We start from the raw sequence: 25,524 nt of genomic DNA, 5'->3' as shown, positions 1-25,524 counted from the left end.
GTCCTCAAAAAGACCAAGAATCGCCTGGTGTAAAATAAGGAGGAGGAAAGAACAGGGAGGCCTGGCTAGCCCAGACCTCCTGGAATATTGCAGAGCCTTCCAATTCAAATTTAGAAGGACGCTGTTGGGCTCTTATGAAGATTACCCAATATTTGTACAGAAATTGACAAACAATACTAGCCACTTCTTATATAAATTTGGCCACCCAAAATTTAAAAAATAAATAAAATTGAAGACTTTGAAGTCAGCCGCTAGATTGTGGTATTGAATAAGATCCACACTGAATATCCCTCTTTATAGTGACAAGACCCCGATCTGGGACTCCCCGAGTACACCAGACTGCCTTAAAGACAGCTTAGCGACACCCCTAAAACTAGCAGGAATACTGAGTGGGGGCAACTCTTGTTTCAGAACAAACTTCTTGATTGGGAGATGTTATCAGAAAGTACGTCCTCCACATTATCAAAATTTAAATATTACCAGCTTTTAAGCTAGACAAAGTCACTCAAAGAAACCAGAAAAGGAAACATTTCCCTAGAAGTAAAGATGCTAGATACGAAGCCTCTCATTAAAGAAGTATCCTATTGGTATTGGGCCCTAATCTCATCAGGGGATGAAGACTTCCGGATTCCAGAGAGAATATGGGGGAAATACCTGCCGACGCTGGATACAAATAATATATGGCAAGTTTCTATGAGCAAATGCTGGTCGATTGTAACTTCTGCTGCTCTTAAAAGAAATCACCTACTTACTACCCATAGAGCTTACTGGACACCGAAAAGATTATCTAAACTGAATGGGTCCACAGCGAAGAACTGCCCGAAATGTGGATTACAGAAGGCCGACGACCTGCATATGTTCCGGCAGTGCCCCAGTCTCGATGGTTTCTGGAAGGATGTGGGTAAGACCTTAGAAGAGGTAATGGGAAGACAACTAACTGTAAGTACGGATTTAGTTATTTTTGGGGTGATGGGCGTAAATGCATTAAGAACATTAACTAAAGCCCAGGAAAACCTAATGTTCTTGTTGATCCTTTGGCAAGGAGGGAGGTCTGTGTAAAATGGATAAGTCCAATTCCGCCATTACACAGGGAATGGCTAGCTTCAGTTTTAAAGGTTTATAACATGGATAGAAAAAAGAAACCGTTTTCTAAGAAGTATAAATTCTGGGAAATTTGGGAAGAGTTTAACAAGGCTTAATATACTTATATATAAGGGTCCTGACAATGTTTTAGTCTATATTTGACCTAGCCTAGCCAGTAAATCCAATAAGTCCAATGATTACGTGCAAGCAACAACATCAGATGAAGGCCTGAAAGAGTAGCCATAATGGCTAGCTCACCCCCGCTGGAAAAAGAAACCTTCCTCTTAAAGTACATGGAAGTAAAGGGTTCCTTTTCTCTGAAACGCTCGAAAGATGTGGCCCTGGACCCACAAACAAGGAAAGGTCGGATTAAGAAAAAGGACCCTGAGAATCTCCTTACTTTAACCTGTTGCGTAATGAGGACAACAAAAAGAAAGAAAAAAAAAAGCTGCTATGGCAGCAAAGCAAGATGCAGTCTAATAGACTTGTAGGCTAAGTTACATCTTTGGAGGTGTAGTAAGTATCCTATGATGTGTTGAATAGACATGTCTAGGATATTAATATTGTTGTTGTGACAATATATTACAAAGCGTTTCCACTTAGCTGCATAGCATGCTCTAGTGGTTGGACGTCAAGCTTCTTTTATGACGTTCAAGCCGTCAGGAGGAAGGTTAGGATATCCGAATTCTAGGATTTCAGGAGCCAGATCGCAAGGTTGAGATGAGCTGGGTCCGGGTGTCTGATCTCTCAACGGTTTTGAGTTAAATGGCGTGGAGTTAGGTATAGTTTTTGGTGCGGTACTACAGATAGTTGTAGCAGTGGGGTGTAGCACGGCTGTCTGGCCCACGTTGGAGCAACTAGGATAAGGGTTAGAGAAGGCTGCTGTAGTTTGCGTACTACTAGTAGCATAAGTGGTAGAGGCGGAAAAGCGTAAGCAAATCTGCCTGACCAGTTCATCCATATCGTATTGCCTTTGGACAGTGGGTGTGGATATATGGCGGCGAAGCTTGGGCATTTGGCGTTTTGGTGGGTGGCAAAGAGGTCTATCTGAGGTTTTCCCCACATCTGAAAGAATGGTTGAAGAACTTGCGGATGAAGTTCCCACTCGTGGATCTGTTGTGTCTGACGACTTAACAGATATGCTATGGTGTTTTGTACTCCTGGAACATGCTGGGCTAAGAGGAATATGTTTTGAGGTATAGCCCACCGCCATATGTTCTGTGCTAGCTGAGAGAGTTGCAGGGAGTGTGTTCCGCCCTGTTTCTGTATGTAATACATGGCTGTCATGTTGTCCATGCGGACTAACACAGCCTTGTTTGGTATTTGCTTTTGAAAAGCTTTTAATGCTAGGAATATGGCTAGTAACTCCAGATGATTGATATGGAGTAACTTTTCTTGTGGTGTCCACCTGCCTTCCATGGTGTATTGCAGTAAGTGGGCTCCCCAGCCGGAGAGCGATGCGTCCGCTGTCAAGACTATCTGAGGAACTGGCTCTAGGAACGGTCGCCCTTTGTAAAGGTTTTGGTGTTCCACCACTGCAGAGAGCGAGGAGTCCGACCGTCCACCAATACTAGATCTGTCAATTGACATTGATCCTGGATCCATTGGCGAGCTAAGCACTCTTGGAGAGGACGCATTTGTAGTCTTGCATGGGGCACTATGAAAATGCAAGAGGCCATCATCCCTATGAGCTGCATGAACACTCGTGCTGGAAGGGAGTGTTGTGGCTGAAACTTTGTGGGAAGAGTTTGCATGCTGGCTATCCTTACCGGAGCTAGCGCTGTCGATGTCTTTATTGTGGCACTGAGGTATTGTTGTACTTTGGACGGTTGTAGATGGGACTTGGTGTGGTTTATTATGAACCCCAAGTTGTGAAGCAGTTGGATAGTGGCATGAGTGTGTTCTACACACTGGTTGTAGGAGCTGGCTTTTATGAGCCAGTCTTCCAGGTATGGGAAGAAGAGGACGTGTTGTCTTCTTAAATATGCTGCCACTACTGCTAGGCACTTGGTGAATACTCTTGGTGCTGTTGTGACTCCGAATGGGAGTACTTTGAATTGATAGTGCAGCCAGTCTATTACAAATCTGAGATACTTCCTGTGAGCCTTGTGAATGGGGATGTGGAAGTATGCGTCCTTGAGATCTAGAGTAGCAAGGAAGTCGTTTTGTAACAGAAGAGGAAGGACTTGTTGGAGTGTGACCATGTGTAAATGGTCTGACTGTATGTATATGTTTAGAGGTCTGAGGTCTAAAATAGGTCTTGGAGAGCCGTCCTTCTTTGGGATAAGAAAGTATAGGGAGTAAACTCCCTTGTTTTGTGGGTGCAGAGGAACTGGTTCTATTGCACTTTTTTTCCACTAGTGATATTACTTCTTGCTTCAGCATAATAGATGCTCTTGTGACATTGGACGCTGTTTGGGTGGTATGTTTGGGGGGGTAGATGTTAGTTCTAGACAGTAACCTGATTGGATAATTTGTCGCACCCATCTGTCTGATGTGATGTAGGTCCAGACAGGAAGGAATTGTTGTAGTCTTCCCCCCCACAGGAGTGGAATGGTGAGGGGGAAGTGGAGGAAAGTCAGTGGGTAGGGGTGGAGGCAGAGCGGGAGTTGTTAGTTTTGCCTCTGTCTTTGTTATTGTTACCCGTGTAACCCCTCTTTGCTAGCCCTTAGTGAAGGTGGATTGGCTAGGGGTCTTATAGGAAGTGGCGGGGCTATCGGAGGAGTAGCCTCTTGTGTTGCCTCTGCATGATGAGCGAAGAAAGGAACGTCTGGGAGCTTGCAGCTGCAACGCTCCCGAAGATTTAGCTGTGTTGGTATCTTTTTTCATCTTCTCTAAAGATACATCGACATTAGGGCCAAATAGGTGTTTCTCATCAAATGACTGGTTGAGGATGGAATTTTGGACTTCAGGTTTGAAACCTGAAATACGTAAACAGGCATGCCTACGCAAAAGGACACTGGTGTTAATTGCCCTTGAGGCAGTATCTGCGGCCTCTAGGGCACAACAGATGGAAGTACTGGTGATAGTTTTACCTTACTGTATGAGTTCATTGGCCCTATTTTTATATTTATCTGGTAGATGCAGCATTATGGATTCCAGTTCATCATAATGTGCCCTATCATATCTTGCTAGTAGCGCTTGAGTAGAGTATTGGCAATCCGCCATATGTTCGCTGCCTGTGACGCCGTTCATTTGCCGGAGGCGTCAAGGAGTTTAGATCCCTTATCTGGGGGGAGACCTCACCTGATGTTTGTAAGTTGGCACAGGCAGCTTTGATTTCCGCACTAAGGGCACGGGAGGAAGTTGCCTTGAAAGGGGTGGGGGGATAGAATTTGGAAGGGTAACTATGGGTACACTTACTGTAGAGGGGGGTTAGTCTTCTTTGTAGTTAGGGTACTGGATGGTTTGGGGGGAAGCGGGGTCCCCACGTTCATCATAGTTACACCTTGGATACTACCCAAAGTTCTTAGCTGATCCTCCATACCCCCGGTCACTGTTTCTATTGCTTGTAGCCTGGTGTCAATACAATCAAGCCTAGCCAACAGGGGGTCTAGGAGTTTCTTCAGAACATTGGTAATAAAATGAACAGACTGTTCCCTCCCGCCACAAGACCCTTCACAGAAAATAAATGGGCCAGACTGCACTGGCATCTGCAATTGGGTTTGCTGTAATGAACTCGCAGTTTCTTTGACAGTCATGGGAGGAGGAGATTCCATTATGTCGGACATATTATCAGTGATGTTGGGGGCATGATCCAATTTGGCCCTTTTTACACCCTTAGACTGTCTAGCTCTTTTTCTTTTCGACACAGCACCTTCCCGAAGACCCCATGAGTGAGTTGAGTTGAGATCACTCCCCTCATCCAGAGTCACGACTAAGTCAGATGTTGGAAGAGGAGTCGCCTCAGATGTAGTCTGAGGGGAGTCTCGATGTGAGTTTGAGGAAGTCCTCAGCTGTTGTAGGACAGATTCAATTGTTTGATCAATGCTATCCAAAAGAGAAAGATGGGAGGCATTCAGTGTTTCTGGGGATCTAGCATTCGTGGTTAAACCCAGAGAAGATCACCTAGTACTTTCAATCCCATCCGCGAGCTGTCTTTCTAGGGCTATCAATTCATTATTTACCACAGTGTTAGCTCTAATAAGAAAGCTGTCCAGAGTACCTGCAACCATGGTTGACGATGCCGTGGCTTTGCTCCTCGTCTCCCTTGTTGACATGTTGGTTTAGTCTTGGTATAGTTGGGTCTCAGCCAAGCTAGAACAATGGGGCACAGAATGTGGTGAGTCTTGAACAGCTAGCCACGGGCTCAGAGGGGTGGCCCGGTCCGGTCTCCCCCGGGCTCGAACGGGCTACAACGGGCCCGCCCTTGGCCCGGGCTTCGGCCGGCGCCGACCCGCGTGCGTCCCACGTTGCGCGAACAGGGCGTGCTTAAATACTGGCCGGTGAAGGCGGGGCTAGCACGGGAAGAGGCACCAGCTGTTGGTCTTTAAGGGAATGCTGGTCCTCGCAGTCCCGGAGTCCCGCAGTGGCTGCCCTCTACTCCAGGTCCTCAGGGAAACAGTGTCCGATTCCAACAATCAGCTACTCCCAGGTCCGGCAAACGGCAAAGAAGGCAGAGAAGGCAGGTATCAGCGCGCACACACTGCTACGAGCGGCTCCCGCGAAGCGGGGGCCGCAAGCAGTGAAATACTGTCAAGTAAAGGCGGGGCTAGCACGGGAAGAGGCACCAGCTGTTGGTCTTTAAGGGAATGCTGGTCCTCGCAGTCCCGGCGTCTCGCAGTGGCTGCCCTCTACTCCAGGTCCTCAGGGAAACAGTGTCCGATTCCAACAAACAGCTACTCCCAGGTCCGGCAAACGGCAAAGAAGGCAGAGAAGGCAGGTATCAGCACACACACTGCTACGAGCGGCATCCCACTTATCCTCACTTGAAGAACTTCAAAGGTTATTTATTTCTTTGAATGAACAACATCTATTACTAAGCAGTTACGTCTGTTTTTTCCTTGTTCCAAGGATTCAAGTAATCACAATTCGCAATAACCGCAGATTATGTGTGCTCTCCCTGGCCGTCAAAATAACCCATGTACCATGTATTTTAGCTTCATGTAACAGTATTTATGTTAAAATCCCATATGTTTCTATCCATATTAAATAAATAAACAACATGTAGATGTTTTACATTTGGCTTAATAGAGTATTCACATTAATCTATGTGTTATAGTCTTTCAAGAGAAAAGGTGTTATAATCTGCATATCCCAGAGATGTGTTGCTTTCAAAGAGTCTTCAAATTATAAGTTAGAATGCCAATGAAATGTCATACAAGGCAGTTGGAGGGCTAGATTAAGGTTGGCATTTTTTAAATTATCTTCGATTGATTAAATATTACCAATTTTACCTGTCTTGACAGATTCTTCATTGTACCTTACTCTTGGGGGAAAAGGGGGATAAGTGGACTAAAAATTATTTTTAAGATGTCCAGGGAAAGAGCATTGTCCTATGAGATTAGCAGGTAGACTACCTTATTGCTAATAGTTGCAGCAACGATTAACGTTGTTACAGAATCAATATGAGCACACCAGAAAGTATTTCACCACAACGGATTTGGGGTATGTGTTCTAATTCGAGGGACGTTACTCTCAAAGTTTTCAAGTAAGAATTCAGAAAGTATAAAATATCTTCTAATTTATTAGAAATAGGCACACATCAAGATAAAGATACTAAGCCAGGAGCAAGCCAACTTCCCTGCTAATCCTACTCCTACACCAAGAGCCAGGTGTCTTACCAGCAGCATTTAAGATGGTATCATGGCTGCTAAGTTGAAAGGGAGCAACAAGGATCACACAGGAGAACAAATCACCATATTTTAGAAACACTAAGAAAAAAAACCATTACAATGCATACCCTTTTACAGAACATAAGACAAGCACCAAAAAGCATGTCCACCTTTTCCACTGGGAAAGAAAACAAGGGACAGGGTTAATGACGGACCACTGCAACCAATACGGATAAGGTTGTTCCTACATTGACCACCACAGAATGTACATTTTATTAACGTGCTCAAGTTATTCATGTCAAAAACTCCAACGCAGTCAGGCAACCTGTTGTCCTCCAAAACAGTGCATAGATAACTACATACTTCACAAGGCAGGGACAACCTACTTCTTAACCAGGAGTATTATTTCTAGCCCCATGCTTATCTTGCAGAAAATGGTGTGAACCACTCATTAAGACCCTCAAGCCACACTCAATAAAGACCACAAGGTGCTGTGTGCATATGAACATAACCATCAACCCATACTCAACCATCAAAATAGGATAGCTCTTGGTTCATGAATGACAATTTAGAACTCAACTCAATAAATTACTCCACGGCTCAAACCCTACACCCTCCGGGTTTCTTAAATTCATAATTAAACATAGGTGCTTCACACAGTTGCTCAACCTAAACTCATGCAGTTTATTTTGTAGGCAAAACTCAAATGAAAATTCCATAAAAATATCCTTTGCTTAGACCCACTCAAAGGATATTTTGCACACACAACATAGTAGCCAATATAGCCAAATACATTTGCTTAACCGCCCCCTACTTTAAACCTTCTGATCAAGCAAAAGAACCGCAAGCTCCGCGACACGTGCTAAACACTTTTCAGAGGTTTACCTTGCACACATCATAACTTCTAAAGCCAGGCTCAACTTCTCACAGAGTATTTTGTGCACAGTAAAACAGGGTGATTGCTATAAGAGGTGTGGAATTTTATCGACCTGGTTGCGTATCTGAACAGGTATATTGTTATATCCGTTATCCAATATGTTTCCAGGTCTGTTTGGAAGGAAAACAGGATGCCTGGCCAGAAATGTCATCTTAGTATGGGTTAAAATGTTATTTTTCAGTTCCAGAGCACAAATGACACAAATGGTTGGAAGGATAGGTTTTTCATCAGCAAGGAAATAAGAGATGTGATATATAATAGCAGCAAAGAGCCCTATTGAGTCTCATTGTACTTCAGCATTCTACATGCCACAGTTCCCAAGCAGAAATAAGGACTTTGTATTCATCTATGTTAGTTCAGCATACATGTGTCAAACTTCTAGAAGAACTTAACACATTTTTCTATGATTTGTACTTTAAATCATATATGTACTTTACATCCACAAAATAGATTAAATTACAGACACGACACAAGCATTAATCGTGAAATATGAAGTGCCTACCCTTGGAGAACTCCAATTAAGTTTAGGAAAAACACTGCCTCCGAGAGAGTTGATTGCTTCTTGGACCTTCAGGGCAAAATCAGGAAATTCTGGCGCCTGTGCAGGTAGATAACAAAAACATATAAACGGGTATAATATATACACTACGTTCTTGAAGTACAACTTTCTGGACCAGTCATTTTTAAATTCAAATGTAAGGTAAATTAGCGAAAACGACGATAACTTGTGCTGATGAGAGTGAAAGACTGAGAAAGAAAGGCAGATAAAGAGAGAGTTATCTCTCTTGGCATTAAGGCAATAAATGGGTGCTTTAAACTTCGTTATTAAAGATTTACCTTTTCAGAGATGATTCAGAAAAGGGGGTGGTGATGAACAGAGTGCCTGAATTAAGCAGACCACTCTTACCCAGTCCAAAGATCAGAGCTTAATCCATCACCGTTTTTTAGCTCACTGCACCATCCCAGCTCAGAACTTGGCTATATGCAAATTAGTCTGTTCCTGTCCCAGTGCATGATGGGAACAGGGCAAACCAAACTACCAAGCCAATTCTTGTACTGGGAAGGAAACAAGCTTCCGGGGACCGGTTTCTGCCATTTCAGGCGTCTTCGGCCCGGCTTGCTTGAATCCTGATGGTGCAATGAGCAAGGGACTCACATCTGAGTATACCCTTCCACGCTTATGGTGGACAAAATGATTCAGAAAAGGGGGTGGTGATGAACAGAGTGCCTGAATTAAGCAGACCACTCTTACCCAGTCCAAAGATCAGAGCTTAATCCATCACCGTTTTTTAGCTCAATGCACCATCCCAGCTCAGAACTTGGGGGCAGTGAGCTAAATAACGGTGATGGATCAAGCCCTGATCTTTGGACTGGGTAAGAGTGGTCTGCTTAATTCAGACACTCTGTTCATCACCACCCCCTTTTCTGAATCGTTTTTGGCCACTATAGGTGTGGCAGGGTATACTCAGACATGAGTCCCTTGCTCACTGCTCCATCAGGATTCAAGCAAGCCGGGCCGACGAGGCTGAAATGCCAGAAACCGGTCCCCGGTAGCTTGTCTCCTTTCTGGTGAAGAATTGGCTTGGTAGTTTGGTCTGCCCTGTTCCCATGATGCACTGGGCCAGGGACAGACTAATTTGCATATAGCCAGGTTCTGAGCTGGGATGGGGCAGTGAGCTAAATAACGGTGATGGATCAAGCCCTGATCTTTGGACTGGGTAAGAGTGGTCTGCTTAATTCAGACACTCTGTTCATCACCACCCCCTTTTCTGAATCGTTTTTGGCCACTATAGGTGTGGCAGGGTATACTCAGACATGAGTCCCTTGCTCACTGCTCCATCAGGATTCAAGCAAGCCGGGCCGACGAGGCTGAAATGCCAGAAACCGGTCCCCGGTAGCTTGTCTCCTTTCTGGTGAAGAATTGGCTTGGTAGTTTGGTCTGCCCTGTTCCCATGATGCACTGGGCCAGGGACAGACTAATTTGCATATAGCCAGGTTCTGAGCTGGGATGGGGCAGTGAGCTAAATAACGGTGATGGATCAAGCCCTGATCTTTGGACTGGGTAAGAGTGGTCTGCTTAATTCAGACACTCTGTTCATCACCACCCCCTTTTCTGAATCGTTACCTTTTCAGGCCGGCGGCACGATTATGCTGCCAACAATTGCCTCCTACATCCTGTCTTTTTAGTCCATTACACCCCGCCGCTGGCCCTCCGCAGTCCCCTCTCTAACGACACTAGTATGCTACTGCACAATCCACCAAATCCTATATCACCCAACCCGTATCGTCCTTCCACTGCCCGCACTACGCGCCTACATGTTCCCTTCCCTAGTTTGCACCCCAACCATTCTCTATACTACTGGTACATGAACCATACAGACCCGTTCCACGTGCCACTGCTATTCTCTTTTAGACTTACATAAATGATGGTACATTCTATGGCTTATGTATCTGACGAGATGATCTGTACTGTTCAATGACAAAATGCAAATAAAAATAAGTTTAAAAAAAAAAAAAAGATTTACCTTTTCAGGACCCTATCATGGTCTAAAGAAAAATGCTTCATTGTGAAAGTTAAGAGTGACATTGGCAGCCTTTCTCCATGGCAGACTTCAGGAAGAAAAAGTAAAGTTGAATCCCTAACCCACATTGATTAAAGGAATGTGGTTAAATTATGTAACCAGCGCGGGTGTTTGCAAGTATTTCCGTAGGACTGTGTGTCTGGGGCAATGAGTGTCGCACGGGTGAAAAAGGGGCAACTTTAATTCAAGTGCTGTTGAGAGTGTTTGGTGAGAGCTCATAACAGGATGTGCATGGGGTAATCGAGACCCCAGGCGAGTATTGCATTTTTTATATATATTTTTGTGTTTATATGTAGATTGGAATAACAGGTCGGTGGGCAGGTTGTCTTCTGACGTGCGATTATAATAGGAGAAAGTCTGAGGACTTGTAGATCTTCATGAGACACCTTAACTTTCTATTTTATCTTTTACACGTATTAAGCTTTTCAAGTGTGTCGACCCTGTGTCACTAGAGCAAAGAAGAAGCTCAACAAAACAAGCATTTGCAATGCAATAGGTCTCGCCTTTTGGACCTTAAACGTTTTTAGCTATGAACCAAATTGCCCTGGGTAAAGTGATTCTGATGTTTTACTGACCTCTGCTGGTCATTTTCCATCAAGACAGTTAAATGGGGGCAGTTGCTAGAAAAACAGAAGTCCCTAAGCAAAAGCAAAAGCAGACAAGTCCTGGGCTCCTGGGCTCCAAAGCCCACACAAAGTACTTACAACAGATCTTCAAGACGGCGCAAGCACGGTCAAGGCTCGACCTTAAAATAAACTTTTAGATAGCTACCTGATGAAAAGCCAATAACATAATGACTGAATGAGGAACACTCATAAAAGCCGTAAACAAAAACAGAAAATGTAAGTAGTAATTTAAACCTGTTTTGGACATTTTAATAAATCAACCATCTTAATTGGCCAACATTTATTATGAAAGTGTGAATTACTTTATTAACTTATGTAAGCTATTAATGCAATTGTAGTTTAATGCAAGTTACTGGTCTGGAGAATAGTACCATTTTAATTTTTATTAGGCTTGCATTGGCTGAAAGGCCAGAGGATGCTAACTCATCTAGAAGACCTATTAGTCTGTTTAGACGGTGAACAATTGATTCGCTGTGATTTCTTCTCCATATCGAGTGTACTCTTCAGCCACAACTAATTAAAGAACTAAACTGCAGTTCCCTTAATGGCATGTTGGTTTCTGTCCTGCTCACTCGGAATAAAAAAAGTCAAGATAGTTTGTAGACCTTTCGACTAACCTCAAGAAACTAGAGGGCTGGTGTACATAAAAATGTGTCAGTGTGTGGGCAAGGATATTGCATTACAATTAGATCAATAAAGCACCCTTTCAAATTCCTTTCTAAAAAGTATTCTTTGTTTTGTATTCCAGTCTTCTGTTGTATAGGTTTTATGCAACTATGACTTTAATACATTCTGCAGTGGGTTTTCATTTTTGAAAGTATTGTATTTTGGGAAATGGGTGGGAGATGGGTAGTCACCTGAAATCCACAAGGTGAATTTGATCTCCCAGTTGTTATGAAAAATCGAGATCTGCATTGGAGAGCATCGTAGCAGCATTTGTTGCCAACGTGTCTCTACAGGGATAGCCAGCAATGTATTGAAAATGACTCACTACCCCACTACATGTCAACACAATATTACCAGTAAAGGAATACAAATAGGTCTATGTATCATAGAGCCATAAAGTTGGATTAAAGGATGAAATACCATGATGTTTTAAAACAGATAGGCTTAAGTGTCAGTGCTATCACCCCAACATATTTTCTCATGGATACGGGCTACAATGCCTTTGGCATATTTCCAAAGTACATGACCATATGGTGTTATTGGACGTACCCCAAATTACATTTCGTTATAAGATTATGGCTTAACGAATAACCTTATCCATGGTATATACAGGAGGTTAAAAACATTCTCTAGTCAAAAACTAGAACACTCCTAATTTAATTTGTCCAAAATAATACAGTTTTATATTTATCCATGCTCACCGTACCTATGGTGAAGCATACAACCAAGTGCTTGAATCCTGCATATAAGTAAACAGCATTCCACAATTCAGACACACGTACAAAAAAAGAAGCATTTCCTTCAATGTTGCACTGTGCATTACTATTCAACATTAATAATATAACACTGATAACTTTTTTGATGAAATGTAGACAGTTTCTCTCCCGCTTCTTTGAATATGATTAAGTGGCATGTCGGGGTAAAATGCAATAAGGGCCAGATGTACATAGATGTAGGTTGGCGATAACTAATACTGAATTTTTGCAATTTGCTAAGGAAATCGCAAATAGCTACGTACAACAGTGTGTTTTTCACAGTTTGCGATTCCCAATAGGTCGCAAAATGACATACCTCATTAATATTCATGAGATAGGTATCTGTTTGCTACCCATTGGGACAGGCTAAAATCACAGGGATGGTAGCCTGCTGGGGTCAGCAGCCCACCATGTCTGTGAATGTTTTTAAATAAGGCAACAGTTGTTTTTTTTAAAAATGAAGTCCATTGACAAAAAAATAAAAATAAATTTTTTTATGGATTTTTTAAGAATAGGCAGTTATCCTTCGGACAACTGCCTGCTCTTAAAAAATATTTTTGCAACCATTCACAAAGGAGGAGGGGTCTCTACAGGACCCATTCCCATTTGCAAAAGGGTTACTACTAATATTTTGCGACCGCATTTCAGTAAAAAAAAATTCACGTATACCACTGCGAGTCGCTGTAAGAAACTGAGTGTTTGTTGCAATAAACCCACTTTTTGCCTGATTTTGATGCAACTTGGACTGAGGTGCTCTGGGATCCTGCTAACCAGGTTCCAGTACCAGTGTTGTTTCCCAAAAACTGGATACTCCGCAATTTCTTTAGGAGTTTTGGGTGGCGCCGGTATTGTGTTGCCGTAGTCGAGCTTGCTGCTGAACAGAGCCTGGTTAACCGTTCTCCTGAACTCGGTGAGGATACGCATGAAAATTTTACGAAGCAGACAGAGCGCGTGGAAGCAAGAGGATGAGAAGGCGTTGATTTGGCGGTACATTGAGAGCGAGGATGATGCCGAGGTTGTGTGCACGGTCGGTCAGGGCCGAACGCTGCAAGCCACCAGGAGTCTTCCTAGGCGGAGGGAGTGGTGCCCAGGATGAGGACTTCAGTTTTGTCAGAGTTGAGTTTGAGGCAGCAGGCCTTCATCCAGGCGGCGACAGCCTTCATCCCATTGTGAAAGTTGATCTTAGCAGCTATATGTTAGTCTGTCATTTTCTGAAGTGTTTGGCGACATACAGTGGGCTTCGTGATCCATAAACTTCCTTAGGATGCATAAGGGTACACTCCTCACACAATGGAGCTGTGGCCCAAAAAACAGAGAAACACCTTGTGGGGATTGGTCACAAACATCCACTTGTGACAGTCCCTAAAAGTGTAAACCTGTAGTTCTCTTCCAGGGGATCCTCATCAATAGTCATAAGCATTAGAATATTCCCGCCCATGCGCGGGACCCCGGAAACACTATATTATATGTGCCCCACATATATATATACTCATATATATATATATACATATATATATAAAAACATGCAATAGCAGCCAAATCACATCAGAGCTGAAATATGCTGTGAAGAATTTCCACCATACATGAATAATATGCATTAGAAACATGAGAAACAACACCAAAGATTGTTTAGAAACTGTTTTAATGCTTAGGCAGCAGTAGAAATTCTTACAACTCACTGAAAGCATAGAAAGCTCCCGGGCTGCATTGCAAACACACAGTCTAAAAAGACTGAAAAGCTAACCTGTAGCTGTATACAAAAAACTGACACCGTGCCTTTAAGGCACCCATGACCCCCGGTATCCCATCATGCCTCAGGGGTGACAGTTAGGTCAGTTGTTCTTTCCGGCTCCTTCAGGAAGGATCCTGGTAACACAGCTCCACTAATTTCTGTTTTCTGACAGAAAATTACTTCATTTTTAACAACTTTTTCTACTTACTTTGCCATTTTACATCTAGTCAAGTAAGAAACTGGCTCAGTTTAGTGAGCATTTTCAGCTGAGAATGCCTTCACTTTTTGACAAATGTCCTTCTTGTGGCAACAAGAAAGCAAAATCAGACAACCACGACGTTTGTATCCTGTGTCTGCCTGAAGAACATGATCCAGGCACCTGTCCTCACTGCGAGCACCTGTCAGGAAGGACTCTCAAAGACAGGGAGAGAATTCGCATCTATGGCCTGGCTCACAGGTCATCCAGAGGAAGGTCTCCGGTGAAGAAGGGCTCCAAGAAGGCTAGAACATCTTCAAAAGAGAAGTCTTCACACCCTTCAGCGTCAGGCTTGGCGCTGAGGAAAGAGCCACTGGTGGGTCATTTATCTTCAAAACTACCGTCGACGGCGGGCTCGCCGCCGAAAAGACGACCAGGCACATCGACGACGTCGAAGGATCCAGCTCCGTCGTCGAAACCCCCTCCGCCGTCGTCAACCGGGCGATGATCGGCGTCGAGAAATGTGACTCCGCCGCCGTCAACCGGGCGACGTCGAGATCCAAGGCCCCTCCGCCGTCGTCAACCCGGCGACGATCAGCGTCGAGGGAGGTCACTCCTCTGCCGTCGTCATCCAGGCGACGACCGGCGTCGAGAAGTGAGACCCCTCCGCCGTCGTCTAAGAAACGACGTTCGATGTCGAGGACCAATACCCCTCCGCCGTCGACAGCAAAACGTCGATCGGCGTCGAGGACGCAGTCTTCGTTGACGTTTCGTCGACGCTCGGCGTCGAGGGTGATCAATTCCCCTCCGCCGTCGTCGCACAGACATTCGACGTCGAGAGAGAGAGAGCTCCGTCGACGACTGGTCATCGCCGCTCAACGTCGAGGGAGAGGGCTCCGTCGACGACTGGTCATTGCCACTCGACGTCGAGAGACCGTAGATCCTCGCATCTATCGCCGTCGAGGCATTCGAAGTCGAGATTGATGGACCCGCCGACTCCCCGGAGGCATTCGGCGTTGAGAGAAAAACATACAACGCCAGAACGCTCGACGTCGAGACATTCAGAAAGGGCTCGATCGTGGTCAAGAAACTCTGTGATCATGGTTACCGAGTCAGCTTCTTGTCATTCCACTTCACAGTCTTCTGGCTCCTCAACAACATCTTCAAGGTCCAGAAGTCCTGTCCTCAGATCTCCTGTGCGTCAGCCAGATCCTTCGGCTGCGGAGGTCAGACTGTCACCCAGATGGTACTAGTCATTGGACCATTGGGGAGACTCAGGGGCTACCAAACGTATGCGCGAGTATGTCAGTCCGCAACACAGATCTCCTCTCCAGAGACTGGTGGATGAAGTGGACAGGCGTAGTCCTCCCAGGCGCCAAGCAGACAAATCACTTGTGAGAAGACCAACCAGACCTCGCTCTCCCAGAAGGGAAGATCCGGTTAGATCTCGATCTCCCAGAAGAGAAGATCCGGTCAGATCTCGTTCACCCAGAAGAGAAGATCCGGTCAGATCTCGCTCTCCTAGAAGGGAAGAACATCCAAGAAGATCACGTGAGAGGAGGCACGGTGCTCACCGTAGATGTCGAAGAACTCCGTCTACTTCATCTACCTCTTCTACCAGGTCTTCCAAAAGGGATTACTCTCCCACGCTGACGGATAGTCCTACTTCTAGATCCTCTCCAGTGGATGACATCGGCACTTACCTAGATGTCCTGCAAAGAGGAGCTCAGAAGCTGAGCATTGAAATGTCTGTCCCCCAGGTTACTAAGACAGTAATTTTTTGAAACTTTGCACAAAAAATCTGTCTCTCGTCCACTGCTGCCTTTAGTCCCGGGGATTATGGATCCTGTCAAGGACGTTTTCCTAACTCCAGCAGCCATCAGAGCGGTGCCAGCCCGCATACAGAAGAAATACAAACCAGCTTCTTCTGACCCAGTTTTTGTAAAATCTGACCCTCCAGCAGACTCTGTGATAGTGGCAGCGGCAAGGAAGACGCATGCAGTTGCTGCTTCCTCTTCAGTCCCACCAGATAAGGACAGCAAATCAAGGGACTCGTGGGGTCGCAAAGTTTGCAATTCAGCTGCCTCCACGCTGAAGGTCTCCAGTGCGGCCGCACTGCTGGGTAGATACGATAGAGCCTTATGGGACTTCATGGAAAGGTTCAAGTCCAAGCTGCCAAAGGAGGACCAGAAGGACTTCCAAGAAACAATGACAGAAGGATGTCTGGTGGCGAACCAGTTGATAAGCACAGCAGCGGACGGTGCAGTGCTTGCGGCACATTCCTACTCACATGGGGTTTATGCCAGGAGATCAGCTTGGTTGCGCCTCACAGGACTGAAGCCGGATGCTCAGCATCACATCCTTAATCTTCCTTTTTCGGGTTCCTCTCTCTTCGGAGAACATGCTGACGAAGAGATGACTCGTATGAAGACAGAGCTGGATACAGTAAAAGCGGTGGGTTTGGAGAAGAAAAAGGAATTCAAACGCCGCTTTAAGACCAACAAGGGGAGAGGGGCTCAACAGAGGGTTCAAACCCAAAATAAGAACCAGGGAAAATCCCACATTTGAGGCAAATCCAACAGGGGTAGAGGAGGTCACCAGCAGTCCTCTACCACCACGAGAGGAGGAAAGGCTTGAGCAGTGGCTTCCTCTGGCGCCGTTGCCCACTCCAGTGGGAGGAAGTGCTTCACAACACCTGGCAGAGTGGGTCAGCATCACAAAGGATCGGTGGGTGCTGAATATACTGCGCAATGGATACATGCTACGTTTCCGTGCGCTTCTGAAGAACATTCCTCCAAAGAACTCTTGCCCTCACCAGCTAAGCTTGCTTCGAAGAGAGGTGAAAGTTCTGCTACAAAAAAGAGCTTTAGAGGAAGTTCCTCCCTCTCAAAGGGGAAAGGGAGAAAAAAAGATCAGGAGGACAAGTTCAGACCCATACTCGATCTGCGTCTCCTAAACAAAGTCATCGTCAGAGAAAAGTTACGCATGTTAGCTCTTCACCAAATATGCCCACATCTTCAAGCCGGAGATTGGATGTGTTCGGTGTATCTGCAAGATGCATACTTTCACATTCCGATTGCACTGAGGCATCGCAAGTACTTGAGGTTTGTCGTAGGAAGCAAAAACTACCAGTACAGGGTGCTACCATTCGGTCTCAAGTCCGCACCACGAGTCTTCACCAAATGTATGGCATTGGTGGCGGCTTTTCTTCACAAGAAGTGGGTCTTCATCTACCCATACCTGGACGACTGGCTCCTAAAGGGCCCGTCTCCGGTTCAGGTAACACACGATCTGCAACTTTGCCGACACCAGTTGCACAGGCTCGGTCTCCTGGAGAAGTCAGTCCAGCGGCCGACCCAGTCCATCCACTACCTAGGCTCCGTTCTGGACACAAAATTGGGAAAAGTGTTTCCTTCGGAGGAGAGACTTTTTTCCATGAGGCAGAAGTGTGGGATTCTATTAGAGTCTCGGCTTACAACAGTCCGGCAGGTAGCCTCCCTGCTGGGTTCCATTGCGTCCTGCATTTTTCTCATCCCGAACGCCAGGCTGAGAATGCGGCCTCTACAACAGGCTCTCGAAGACCAGTGGGACCAGGCGACAGGGCGTTGCGAAGATCGTATCACTCTTTCCCAAGCAGCGAAAGATGCCATCAAATGGTGGACTCGGATGAGGAATGTGCTGGTGGGAGTGCCTATTCACCACACTCTACCAACCCAGTCTATAGTGACAGATGCCTCTCTGCAAGGCTGGGGAGCGCACATGGGTCCCCTTCAGATTCAAGGACAGTGGTCTGCGCAGGAGCGGACGTACCACATCAACATGCTGGAACTCAGAGCGGTGTTTCTAGCTCTCAAAGCTTTTCTTCCAGCGATCGAGTCCAACTCAGTCTTAGTTCAGACGGACAATACAACCACCATGTTCTATCTGAACAAACAAGGAGGCACGCGGTCACGCCCTCTCTCCCGGGAGGCTCAAACCATCTGGCACTGGCTTCTCTCTCAAAACCTCTCAGTGGTGGCGGTGCACCTTCCAGGCGAGTTAAACATCAAAGCAGACGCACTCAGCAGGCACTTCGAAGATCAGCCAGACTGGGTGCTAAACGACAAAGTGGTAGAAGAGCTTTTTCGTTGTTGGGGGCGTCCAGCCATAGACTTGTTTGCCGACGAAGAAAACGCAAAATGCCACGCCTTCGCGTCCAGATTCCACCGGCCAGAGACGCAGGGGAATGCTCTCCTGATGAATTGGTCGGGAACATTTGCTTATGCGTTTCCTCCCCTACCTCTGATTCCGAAGGTAGTTTCCAAGCTCCTCACGTCGAACATGGAGATGATCTTGATAGCTCCGGATTGGCCACGGCAGTGGTGGTACCCGGACCTGCTACATCTGTCTGTGTGTCCACACAGACGACTTCCTTGCAAACCGGACCTGTTGAGCAAGATGAACGGGAGGATACTACATCCCAACCTCTCATCACTGAACCTGACAGCATGGCACCTGAGGTCCTGCAATATGGGCATCTGAATCGGCCTCCCGAATGTATGCACATTTTAAAGGAGGCTAAGAGACCTTCCACGGAAGCGTCTTATGCGTTCAAGTGGAAAAGGTTCTACATATGGTGTAGGGATCAGCACCTAGATCCGACTAAAGGGCAGGAGGAGGTAATCCTGCCATACCTCCTTTCCTTGGCAACTTCTGGTTTGAAATATGCTTCCATTAGAGAGCATTTGTCAGCCATAGTAGCGTACAGGAAATCACCTAATCAGATTTCTTTCTTTCAGGTTCCAGTGGTTAAGGACTTCCTCCAGGGGTTGAAAAAAGTGTATCCCCCTGTGCGAAATCCTTCTCCTCCTTGGGAATTGAACCTGGTTCTATCCAGGTTAATGTCACCTCCTTTCGAGCCCATCCACAAGGCCTCTTTGCAACATCTCTCTTGGAAAGCGGCTTTTTTGGTGGCAATTACCTCAGCGCGCAGAGTAAGCGAGATACAAGCGCTCTGTGCGTAGGAACCATATACTGTTTTCCACCACAATAGAGTAGTCCTGAGGGCTCATCCATCTTTCTTGCCTAAGGTGGTTTCTGATTTTCATATAAACCAGTCCATTTCCGTCCCTTTGTTTTTTCCAAATCCTACGACCCCAGCCGAGCGGTCACTGCACTCCTTGGATCTTAAGAGAGTGCTCAAGTTCTATTTGGAAAAGACTAAAGGGATCAGGAAAACGGATCAGCTGTTTGTGAACTATGGTTCAATGAGAACGGGTTTCCCAGCGGCCAAGAGGTCCATCTCCAGATGGATTGTCTCTTGCATTAAATTGGCCTATCAGCTTGCAGGGAAGCCTTTATTGGTATCACCCAAAGCGCATTCTACCAGAGGGAAAGCTGCCACAGTGGCTTTCTTGCATGACATTCCAATGTCAGAAATATGCAAGGCTGCAACCTGGAAATCAGTTCATACCTTTACGAGACATTACTGTCTCGAATCTGATTCCAGGGCCGATACTCAAGTAGGGCAAGCCTCCTTGAGAAATCTGTTTGGGTAGCCTATAGCCTGCTCAGGCTTGTTGATGAGATTACTGTCTTGTCATTCCTTTGCCCGCAGGGAAGAGGAGAGGCTCGCTATTCTATTCTAATGCTTATGACTATTGATGAGGATCCCCTGGAAGAGAAGGATTAGTTACTTACCTGTAATCCTAGTTCTCTTCCAGGGGTATCCTCATCAAAGTCATAAGCAACCCTCCCGCCTCCTCGGGCAAAGGATATTCTTTAATAAGGAGATATTGTTAACCTATTTTGTTACTTGGTTTGTTTCAGTCTCCGAAAAGAACAACTGACCTGTCACCCCTGAGGCATGATGGGATACCGGGGGTCATGGGTGCCTTAAAGGCACGGTGTCAGTTTTTTGTATACAGCTACAGGTTAGCTTTTCAGTCTTTTTAGACTGTGTGTTTACAATGCAGCCTGGGAGCTTTCTATGCTTTCAGTGAGTTATATGAATTTCTACTGCTGCCTAAGCATTAAAACAGTTTCTAAACAATCTTTGGTGTTGTTTCTCATGTTTCTAATGCATTATTATTCATGTATGGTGGAAATTCTTCACAGCATATTTCAGCTCTGATGTGATTTGGCTGCTATTGTATATATATATATATATATATATATATATATATATATATATATATATATATATATATATATATATATATATATATATACATATATATATACATATATATATATATATATATATATCAAAGCACAATCCTGGAGAATGAAATTACCAAGGAAAGCAGCACTCGCAGGGGTTGTTCCAACCAGTTTATTACGGCGGAACAAACAGCAACGACGCGTTTCGCCGTAGGGCTTTGTCAAGTTGTGAGAGAAGCGAGGACATGCAAACAATTTAAACTTGTCAGGATGTAATGGAAAGTAAAGACGGACTGCATATTTTCAGATAAACAGCGGCCATCTTACAGTGTATATACATTCAATGGAAAGTGCTTAACTTATACAAAATAACCATCTTGTCATATCATGTCATATATTAACATGTAAATTGCTATATTAGCATTTTATATAGCCCTGTATGGGCACAAAAAACGATCCTAGTAACATCCTGTGTAACAATGAAGGCTGATGTCAGAGCATACCCCATGGAAATTCGATCTAGTTAAACCATGCTTAACAACTGTAAAATCACAATAATGACATGTCAGACAGCATGAACATTACCATAAAGGTACAAAAATATGGCCCGCTGATGGGCTGATCCATGGGTGCAAAGCCTACATGCTCCCCTAGTCCAATGTCATCTCAACAAAAGACATATCAATAGCCAAAATCCTCTATAATGGTTCAAAATTTAAAGAAAACAGTCACAATTAAAGATTAAATGAATCCAAATTAGTCATCTTATCACTGGTAGACACAACCACAAGCCTGTAGTAAAATCAAAACATGCCGGTCACCTTTATAATACATGCAGAGTCTTAGAAATAAATACAATTCTTATCCCAAGTGTACTGATAGCTCCTCATGCATATTTAAACCCCTCGGAATCTTGGTCTGTAAATCAATTATATACCTAGATTCCAGGCGTCGAAGCTTAAGTAAGCGGTCCCCTCCTCTAATGCTAGCTGGTACACTATCGAGACAGATGTACGACAACAGATCCCTGTTGCTATTGTGCATCTTCTCGAAATGCCTTGCCACAGGGTAAGCCTCATCTTTTTTGGCAATAGCACGCATGTGCTCCAATATTCTCAGTTTTACAGCATTCGTGGTACTGCCAATGTATTTTAAACCACACGGGCAAGTGAGGCAATAAATAGCAAAAGGGGTGGAGCAAGTCAGAAATTTCAAGATCTTTTTCGGTGTGGCCAACCCAGGTATCTTAAAAGTAAGCGTCCGCTTACTAAACTTACAGGCCTTACACCGACCACAGGGATAGAAGCCGCTGAGAACCGGCATTTTAGGGGTAATTACAGGAGGAGAGTAATGGCTGGATACTAAATGATCCTTCAGGGATTTGGCTTTCCTGTAAGTGACCAAGGATTGGTCGGCAGGTCAGCTTTGATGACATTATCCGATAAAAGAATATTCCAATTCTTTTTCAAGATTTTCTTGATCTGACCAGCATTACGCGAGAAAGTTGTAATCAAACGAAATGCCCCGGTCTTCAAAGATTTACTGTTTTTGGGCTGTAACAAATCTTTCCGCTTAATCTTTTTTACTCTCTCCAAAGCCCTTGTCAGAACCCCATTTTTATATCCTCTTCTTTTAAATCTCAAAAGACTAGCGGCCGCCGCCTTTTCAAAATCAACATCATGGGAATTGTTTCGCCGCAGTCTTAAGAGTTCCCCATAGGGGATACTCTCAATTAGTTGGCGTGGATGACTACTGGTGGCATACAGAGTGGAATTACCAGCAGTCTTTTTTCTAAACAATTTCGTCTGCAGAGAGCCTTCCTGGTCCACATACACTGTGAGGTCAAGGTAATTGACAGTGGTTTTACTTATCTCACCTGAGAATTTCAAATTTTTGTCATTATGATTCAATACCTCAACAAACTCATTGGCAGTTTCCAACGTGCAATTCAAAATAATAAACAAATCATCTATATAACGATGCCATTGTATGATCATGTTGGTCCATTTCTCATTTTGGCCCCAAGGTGCCAGTTCTTCCCAATGGCCTACAAACAAATTGGCAAAGCTAGGAGCCGAGCAAGCTCCCATAGCTACTCCAGACGTTTGTTTATATAACTGATTGCTGAAAAGAAAGATGTTGTTATTCAAACCAAAATTCATAAACTCCATCAGCATCTTATTATGCTCGTAGAAACACACAGGACGTTTCTCCAGGAAATGGGCCATAGCTCTAAGACCATCGCCATGAACTATACATGTGTATAAACTGGCGATGTCAAGAACCAGCATGCAATATGTGTCTTTCCAAATGACTGAACCAATGATAGACAAAAAGTGTTTGGTATCTTGCAGATAGGAAGGCAAAGACATAACCAAAGGTAAAAGGAAGGAGTCAACATAAATCGAAAGATTCTCAGTAAGACTTCCATTAGAGGCCACAATTGGCCTACCTGGAGGATTTTGTAAGTCTTTGTGAACCTTGGGAAGGTAGTAAAATGTTGGAATTACAGGACTGAGACAACGTAAGTACAGATATTCATCGGTATTCAGCATATTGACTTTGTACCACCTGGATATCATGTCATGGTAATCCACCACGCTCTGATTATATACTTTGTTGTCCACAGGTTTGTAGGTGTTGACATCTCCTAATAGACGAAGAGCCTCAGTTTCATATTGGGCAGTAGTGAGGAGGACGATGTTACCTCCCTTATCGGAGGGTTTGTAGACCAGATCAGAGTTTTTACACAAAGTTTGTAAAGCATTCTGCTGTTGTTTAGTGAAATTATCACTAGAGAACGCGTATGACTTTGTTTTTCTTAGTCTTGTAAGATCTCTTAAAACCGCATCTGAAAATGTATCTATAGCATCTGTGCTCATAATAGGTAAAAAAGTAGAGGTCGGTTTGAACATACTGCCTCCACTTTTCTGTTGTATGTCCAGATGCGTAAGTGTTTGGGTATTACTGATGTTTCCATCTTCCCCTCTATTTATTTCCTGATGTAAACCTTCAATGGCACGTAAGCCTCCCAAATCACGGCATCTCAAACCCTCCCCTTCATTATCCACGGAAGGCATGGAGTTGGCACTCTGAGATTTGAGTTTGAAGAATTTATGCAGCTTTAATTTTCTAGTGAATTTAAAAACGTCTATTCTAGTTTGTGCAAAGTCAAAGTTCTTTCGTGGGCAGAAAGATAAGCCCAATTTGAGAATGGAATTTTCTTCTTCAGTCAACGCTTTGTTTGTTAAATTGATGACGGACAGATTATCCTGGTCAGTGTGAGCGAGGTGATCACTTAAGTCTTCTTCCGATAGAAGTTCTTCTTGCTCCGTGTGACTGGTGGTGAACCTAATGGATTTCTTCCCACCGCCGCCGCGCCTCGTCTTCCTCTTGCTCCCGCGTTGTCCGGGGGTTTGCCCCTGCCTCCTTCTAATTGTTGGTTGCGCATGACTTGGAACTCTCTGTGAAAAGAAGGAGTTTCCACACTTCCATCATCGCTTACCACATCATCTGCGTTGACATCTGATTCAGAGGTCACAGCTTCTGCAGAGGCGGGTGCACTTTTCTTTTGCTTTAGTTGTTTCCTTGTGCGATCATATTTTTTAGCAAAAGTTAACACCCTTCCCATCTGATAATCATTTTCGTCCCTCTCAAATTTTTCTTCTTTGCGCTGTTTAATTTTTTGTTCGTATTTTTTAAGGCGTTTTTTAATTTGATCACGTTTTTCTACAAGAGTAGCCTGATCTTCCTCCTTTGCTAATTCATCTTCCAATTCTTTGATTTTTGTCAAGGCCTTCTCTCTATCGCTCCAGGCAAAGCGTACTAATATTCTAAGACTCTCTTTGCAGGATGCAGCTGTGTGTTCCGCCCAAGCATCCAGCAACTCCGGGTCCGGATTTTCGTACGCGGGGATAGTATATATTCTTAATCCCCTTGGGACGCGGTCAACGTCTATGTAATTTTGTAGTGACGTGGCCTCCCACCACTTTCTAATTTCACGCTCGTAAAGACGTTCTAGAGTGTTAAGTTTGGTATTCATGGAGATACCGCCTCCGTTAGCCTGACTAGTACCAGCTTTTTGGGTTCCATTGGTTTTCTTTTTATTCTTGAACATCCCTTGTTCGGCCTCTTTTCTCTCCGCCTCACAAAACATAGTTCTTGGTAGCGCAGCCGCAACTACCAAAAAATTGAGCTTGCTGTATTTCCCCCTTCGCTCTGAGTCAATGTCAAATGCGCTTGAAAGATTGTTCAAAAAATTGCGCTCACCGCGCCTTACCAGCAAGTTTATGAATGCCTGAAAATGATATACACACGGCAACTCTTCCTGTTGAAGGCAATGCGGGAAATCCTTAGACAGACTCGGTGCATCCGGAAACTATTAACATCAGCTCCCAAACACCAGCCGGTTGCACTCATGGGCGGGTGCACGCCATAACGGGGGTGTACCCGTTTCAAAATATCAAAGCACAATCCTGGAGAATGAAATTACCAAGGAAAGCAGCACTCGCAGGGGTTGTTCCAACCAGTTTATTACGGCGGAACAAACAGCAACGACGCGTTTCGCCGTAGGGCTTTGTCAAGTTGTGAGAGAAGCGAGGACATGCAAACAATTTAAACTTGTCAGGATGTAATGGAAAGTAAAGACGGACTGCATATTTTCAGATAAACAGCGGCCATCTTACAGTGTATATACATTCAATGGAAAGTGCTTAACTTATACAAAATAACCATCTTGTCATATCATGTCATATATTAACATGTAAATTGCTATATTAGCATTTTATATAGCCCTGTATGGGCACAAAAAACGATCCTAGTAACACCGAGTCTGTCTAAGGATTTCCCGCATTGCCTTCAACAGGAAGAGTTGCCGTGTGTATATCATTTTCAGGCATTCATAAACTTGCTGGTAAGGCGCGGTGAGCGCAATTTTTTGAACAATCTTTCAAGCGCATTTGACATTGACTCAGAGCGAAGGGGGAAATACAGCAAGCTCAATTTTTTGGTAGTTGCGGCTGCGCTACCAAGA

At 44.6% G+C, this 25,524-nt stretch overlaps 1 protein-coding gene across 1 annotated transcript in view; it reads right to left on the bottom strand.

Moving 5' to 3' along the window:
* CDC123 (cell division cycle 123) overlaps window positions 1-25,524 on the bottom strand; it is a 458,927-nt gene that overhangs the window by 250,245 nt on the left and 183,158 nt on the right. The window contains exon 5 of the mRNA XM_078674168.1: window positions 8,297-8,392. Coding sequence (XP_078530294.1) covers window positions 8,297-8,392 — 96 coding nt within the window. The remainder of the gene's footprint in view (window positions 1-8,296; window positions 8,393-25,524) is intronic.

Source organism: Lissotriton helveticus, chromosome 1_1, assembly GCF_964261635.1.
Source record: "Lissotriton helveticus chromosome 1_1, aLisHel1.1, whole genome shotgun sequence".
In the NCBI taxonomy this organism is placed as follows: domain Eukaryota; kingdom Metazoa; phylum Chordata; class Amphibia; order Caudata; family Salamandridae; genus Lissotriton; species Lissotriton helveticus.
Note: the sequence above shows the minus strand (reverse complement) of the source record. Positions and strands in the feature narration are given on the sequence as shown.